This window comes from Camarhynchus parvulus, chromosome 4 (genome assembly GCF_901933205.1).
Source record: "Camarhynchus parvulus chromosome 4, STF_HiC, whole genome shotgun sequence".
In the NCBI taxonomy this organism is placed as follows: domain Eukaryota; kingdom Metazoa; phylum Chordata; class Aves; order Passeriformes; family Thraupidae; genus Camarhynchus; species Camarhynchus parvulus.
This window is the reverse complement of record NC_044574.1, coordinates 23,323,929-23,330,566: the sequence shown is the minus strand read 5'-3', so window position 1 is coordinate 23,330,566 and position 6,638 is coordinate 23,323,929. Positions and strand designations below refer to the sequence as shown.

The 6,638-nt window shown below is 38.9% G+C and overlaps 1 protein-coding gene across 1 annotated transcript in view; it reads right to left on the bottom strand.

Annotated features, from left to right (window-relative positions):
• Positions 1–227: 227 nt before the first annotated feature.
• Positions 228–6,638, bottom strand: part of UBE2K (ubiquitin conjugating enzyme E2 K) — a 43,746-nt gene continuing 37,335 nt past the window's right edge. The window contains exons 6-7 of the mRNA XM_030946909.1: positions 5,655–5,783; positions 228–5,290 (exon numbers count right to left, since the gene is read on the bottom strand). Coding sequence (XP_030802769.1) covers positions 5,216–5,290; positions 5,655–5,783 — 204 coding nt within the window. The 3' untranslated portion in view covers positions 228–5,215. The remainder of the gene's footprint in view (positions 5,291–5,654; positions 5,784–6,638) is intronic.

Genomic DNA, 6,638 nt, shown 5'->3' with positions numbered 1-6,638 from the left:
GGTTGAAATAACACACGCTTCCATTACACAACTTCTATTTACACAATTTTCTTCTTCAAAAATTTTTAATGTGCACCATAAAAATGATCATTCCTTTCTCTCTTGTTACTGACATGGAGGAGTAGACCCTGTAATCTCAGAACAATCTGAATTGCCAGAAATAAAATGAAAGCTGTTTTCAGGGAAACATGCATTTATTGTTAAGCATTCCCATTGAAAAATGAACATATTTTAAAATGTGTGTTTATTTAAAAAATCATTTGCTTACAAAAGTGTTTGTGTAGCTTTTATTTTCAAGACAAAAAAACCACTGATGCTGCATTCCAGCCTCCCCACCCCTGTTCCACCTCCACAGGAAGTCTGGTGCTCAGGAACCAACCTCCTGCAGTACTTATAGGTAAATACTTATTTACTAGAAAAGTCAGAATAGAGGATGGAAAACGTAGAGTGAAAAGCAGGGCTCTTCAGCAGTTGACATCAGCATTCCTATGATGGCAGCCTTCTTCAGACACTGCACCAGAGCAGCAGCAGCAGTCTCGCACACCAGACAAGCACAGCATTGTCACAGGACATTTCCTCAGCTGTCGAGCCGTGATCTGAACTTCCATTATCCATGAAGGGCTCAGCACCACAAGCAATCCCAGAGCCAGTTTGATGCCTACAAAGCAGGAAACAGCACAGCTCCAACATCACAGCACAGTACAGGGCAAATGATTCACAAGGGTTTGTCCAGTGAGAACAAATCCAAAGTCAGGTTGCTGCCAACAGAGCACTGCAGCTGGAATAACCAAGCCAGAAGCCAAATGCGTTGAGGACAGTTGGTCTTGTGAGTCTGATGATGAATCAGCTGATGACACAAACACCACAAGCAGGAAGAGCTGCCTACATCATTCACGGATAGGTTTGGAACAGATAAGAAAACTAGCAAGAAAGAAGTGATTGCCCCTTTGCCTAGCCCTAGGAGAAAGCTGTGCCTGGAAAACAAGGATGGTAACACTGAAAATATCTATTTTGTCATCCCAGAAGAGGCTTGACTTTCAAGCATCTTGACTTTCATGCTTCAGTTCCATGATGCAACAGATGCTGAGGAAATGCACTTTTGCTATCTCTTGTTGAGCCAGCTGCTCATCAAAACTATACAAAACTAAGCACCTGGTCACAAATCAGTGTCCCCACTCACCAGCTCCATCAACAAAACAGAACAGGGGAGGACACCTCATCTTCTCATTGCCTCTGCTCGTCAGCATTTAAGTAAAACCAATTTATTTGCTAAATAACTTCACGTTTCCCACTTCAGGCAAGCCTCCAAGTCTAAGCCAACTTTTGGTGATGTTTCAGAAGGGAACAAGGGAGATGCACAGTGGACTTCCCCTGCACTAAAAACAGAACTTCCCGACACAGTGCATGACCAATGCAGTAAACAAGAACTCACTTGAATCTGTGTTTTGATTTCCCCCCACTCCCCTTCTCCCTTCCCAAATGACATAAGCTCTGAAGTGCCTAGTCTGAGTCACAGCTGTTAGGCTTAAATTTGCATAGTTTAAACATTTCTGTTACCCACACCATCTAATGCAGATTTGGTGTTACAAGGTAAGATTCTTTCTGGCTATTTAATTCCTCCTTTCAGACAACAACAAAAAAAGTTTTTATATTCCTTATGTCAGTGTTCCAATACTAATTTACATGGAAAACAGTTGAATACAGTGATAATTAGAAAAAAAACTAAGACATATTCATACACCAGTAGTACCTAATTGGTCATAAATACTACCGAACCAATTATAGTCAAGGCCCCATGTACTCTGTTGCAAGCTTCAAACAAAATAGTAAAAAAAAGTTTGGAGTATGCAGAATGCACTAAATGATGCATCTTTCCAGGATATGTTCCTAAGGTTTTTTTGTCTCCAAAATGCACCACTTTGTCACACTGAGAACAGAGTTTGTTCACAGAAGGAATGGGAGGAAGCTGTGAATTTGGCAAGGGGGTGGAATACAGTCAGGGATTTTGGTACTCATGGGAAAATGGAGGCTTTTGGCAACAGGAAAGGGCATTTCTCTACCTCTGAACAAAGCTGTACTTTGCTCTTGGAGGAATTGGGTAAGATAGGATAAACCACTGTGCTGGATGCATGTTAAAATGTGCAGCAGTGAAATCCAATGGATGCTCTGGTAATCTGTGTTATTACCAATACCTTGTTTAGAAAAATGGGGCCATTTGGACTTCAAAATGACTATTTCAAGCCATTTTCTGGCACAACAGAGGAAGACAAAGCATGATTCATTTGTACTTAGCCACTGTAGCCATGTTTGATGTTCTTGTTGCAAGGAGTGGTCAATGTGCAGCCTGAGTCCACAGCTGGAGTGGGCTGCACAGCAACTCCACATCTGTGAATGCACAGGGCCCTGAATATAGCGATGTTCAGTGACACACAGAACAGAACTGCCATTTGCATGTACAATGGCTCACAATGATAAGCTGAACACTAACAGCAAAATTCCTAGGGCTCAGCCCCAGCTGCAGTTAAACTAACTTTGTACAACATCATCCCTATATTCAACTCTGATAATTACCAAGAATACAAAAACATTCCTTATAAAGGAGTAACATGTCAAAATTCAGAGGGACTTCAGACCAAAGGTGTCTCCTTAATGCTGGGTCATGTTTCCTTCCCAGTTCACTTCTTGAGTAGCTTCCTGCCAGCACCTGAGCTAGCATTAAGCTACCAAGCACATGGATGGAGGGCAAAATCCAGAATCCAACATTTATATATGAGGGGGAAAGGGAAGACAAGTGTTTTGCAGTAGAGAAGAAAATGAGGTAACTTCATGAGAGAAGTAAAACTTAACAGGGCATTCTTTCAGAGATGACTGTGCTCACCTAAGAACCTCTTTTCCCCCTTTCCCCTTTCCCTGGCTTCCTTTATCACTTTACATACTGTTGGAGAAGCCTGCTGTTCTTAGGAGACTGGTCTATGGAAAGACACATTCAGAAGCTCGGTACTGGGAAGTTTTATGTCCCCGACAATGATTTCCAAGTTCTTTCTTTTGATAAATAGCAGCGAAGAACAAGGGAAAGTAGTCAGCAATTCATATTTACCACCAGGGTAAAAAAAAAAGGTGTTGATGTAATCAAGAAGTTCTTAGCCTGTATAACAGAAAAGACAGCAACTTGAGATTAACACAAGTAGCATTTTGCCAGTTTCCTACCGTCCCTGGTTTTCACTTAGCAAACCAGCTGAACAGTAGCAGCTTCTTGTTAAAAAAATAAATAAATATAAGGAAAGTCAAAACAACTCATTTCCTTTGGCATCATTGCAAATGATTTACACTAACTCAAGAAAACCCAAGAAAACTGATCACTGACTACACCTTAAAAAGCAGTAAGTATAAAGACTAAGCAAATGCATTTAGTATTGCACTGATATGAGTTCAAAGTATTTACTGTCTGTGCCCTGTTCTAAGTTTGGACACATCAGACAGAGCAGTACATGGAACACTCCAGAACTAGCCAGGTCTTGACAGCTCTGTTGTGTGGTTCTGTTCCCCTACTACTATGCTCCAGGTATTTAACAGATAGCATAATGTTCCTGATTTCATCTAGTATGAGTTATAAACAGACCATGAAGTGCAAAATCATTTCAATTTGTACTTCACAGCTCTAGAAAAACCCCAAGCAGGCATAGATTTCCCCACCCCATTAATCCACAGCCTAGGAGAAAAAAAACCAACAAACCAGAACAAAACAAAAGAGTAATAGAAAAGATGACTGATACAGTACTCCATTATCCACAATCCCCATTTTCTAGTCTCGGGATTTCTCTGAACTTCCTTGTCAGATACACTCTCAAAAGTTAGCATCATATTCACAAAGACATTACAGCTCTCTTTAAATAGATGTACTAGTGTTTGAAGTTGCAAGACTAATAATTTTCAAGCTTTTGCACTCAGGATGAAATGTCATTTTAATACAAATAAAAAGACTGACTGTATGTACAAGCCAAGGTAAGATTTCAGTTCTCATTTATCAGAAACATCAATCAAAAAAAAAGCTAATTTGAGAACACACTTCTACTTCTATGTGCATTTGAAGTATGTACAGTAAAAACACCAACACAGCCTCCATGTGTTAACCAGAGAAAAATGCAAGCAAGGATGAATTTTAAAGTACCTGGTAAGCAATCCTTAAACTGAAGGCCAAAATAAAGCTAGAAAACTGCTGCAAAAAACAGCTGATTGCATCATATCAAGTACTCAAAAATTTTTTTTTTCCATTCTCAGTACACTGGAGAATCAGCTGTATTCTCCTTCAAACCCTGTGAAATCATATTATCCAGAGTGTACTGAAGAATACTTTACAGCTATTTAAGACCAAAAAAAAAGGAAATGAAACCAGCTCCATCTTTTTGTGCTGTATTGAGGCATACTCCTTACATGATTGTGTAGAAAATATGATGGATGAACATCACTACTGATAATTCAAAATATATATTTTTAAAGGGGAGCCTAGACTACTGCAATGGCACACATAATACCCACAGATGATGAAACATAATCAACAGCATGATGTAAGGGAGAGGAGAATCAGGTTTCCCAATTAATAAGCTAGAAAGAAAATGGTTCTGAATAGGTCACCATTTGGAACTTTGGGTAAGTCTTGAAAGTCTGTCAGGAAAAGTTACAAAAGCAATTGAGTATTTCAATGGTGCTCTCTTCAGCAACCCTACCTAATATGTCTATTAAGTACAAGCATGCAAATATAGGTCAATCCACAGGCACATAGGATCCATGTTAAAAACAGTAAGATAACTGTGGTGAGTGGCACCAACAATTTTGATGACTAACACTCAAAATGTTGCTTTCTGAATTACTAAATCAAAATCCTGAAGCAAGTTCCTGCTAGTCTTTGTCACACTGCTAAACACTAAAGTAGGCATTGTTTTCCCCCATTATCTTAGCTATCTGAGCTCAAAGAATTTTTACAATATTTAGTAAGAAAAAAAATTAAAGTATTTCCCCTTTTTAAATTTACACAGACGTTTAATTAGCTTTATTTACAGAGCGCTTTTTTTTCAGTCTCCAATAGTGCCTAGATAGCATCATCAGGCAAGAGTGCCAGTTTTGAAAGAGAATCTATATAGAATCCTAGGAATAACAGATGGTGATGCTCCTCCAGAAGGGGCAAGCTGGACTACAGAAGCAGCTCTCTCTATATGGCTCAGTTACTCAGGAGTAATTCTGTTGCAGTCTCTACATCCCATGATTTTGAAGACAAGGCCACTATTACTGCATTCTGCAATGAGAAAACAAAAGCAATAATATTTTCAGTGTGTGAACCTGCAGCCCCAAGGAAGTGAAATGAAAAGTTCACAGAAAATCAAAACACATTAGTTTACCATTTCTTAAATCCCAACTAATAATTGATAGAAAAATTGTCTCAAAAAGGCAGGGGGAGCTCACAAGAATTATCCATAATGTAGTATTTTAAAACTCCAATTCTTAAAAATAATTAGCAAAATAGAATAATTGGACCTACACAACATCATGAAAGTAGAGAACCTACTTTAGTAGATTCTGATGATACTGATGACTCCCTATATTTATACACAGAAATTTGCCCTGCCCTTACTAAAAATATTTAAGTTATTTGTACTTACCCTATCAAAGCCCATAGCACAGAGGTTTTCTATTTTTTTGGTGTATTCTGGACTAGAAACTGGTGCTCCAGCATACACATGTGCCCAAAGCCGAGCTGTCTGTTTAAACATTTCTGGATTTTGTTTGTACTACACAAAAGAGAGAGGGGGGGAAAAGCAGAAAGTTAAATCAACTCAGCAATCCAACCAAACAGCAAGACAATATGGCAGATTGCAACCCATCATTCTTCCTGTGATATCCTCCACAATGTTTCATACTGGCCATGCTGCTATTCTTGAAGTAAATTTAGAGGTGAGGATTACACAAAGAGCAAACCTATGCAAGCATTTGATGTAATGAGTTTGCCTCCAGGTTAAATTGTGCACTATTGGTATTTGATATGTGCAGCCAGGTACTGCTCTCAATTGCACAGATCAAAGTAAAGCAGCTCTATTTAGCACAGCTGCTGAAAATTCATATTCAGTGCGACAGAGTACAAATTATTCCTGTGTTAACATCTCCTGAACATGGTACTACTCCAATGCACTTCTCTAACCACTTAAGAATATATATGGTTTTACACACTGCAAGTAGGCCTGCAGTTCTTCAGTCCAGGTCAATATTCTACTACTGGGCTTCTTCCTGAGAATGAGGATCTTATTCACACAGGTGACAGAAGGGCTGAAAAATGGGTGAGCAAGTACAAAAAGCTAGGGAGCTGCAACTCTTCATGAAAGCTATTACTTACCAGAAAAAAAATAATCATGCCAGTATATAACTGTATTATTTTGCACCAATCCCACCACTAACCAGTTTTCCAATAAACAACAGACTGGACCATATTGCAGAGAATTTTTAGCCTGTGCCAAGAACTCAGCTGCCAAGAAAGTGGGTCATCTGTCATAAACTGTACTCAGAAAAGTTAAATTATTTTCCTATTTTAACAATTTTTGTATGCAATATCAAGTTTGTCTTAAAAAAAACCTCTTCCCTTAGATCAACCA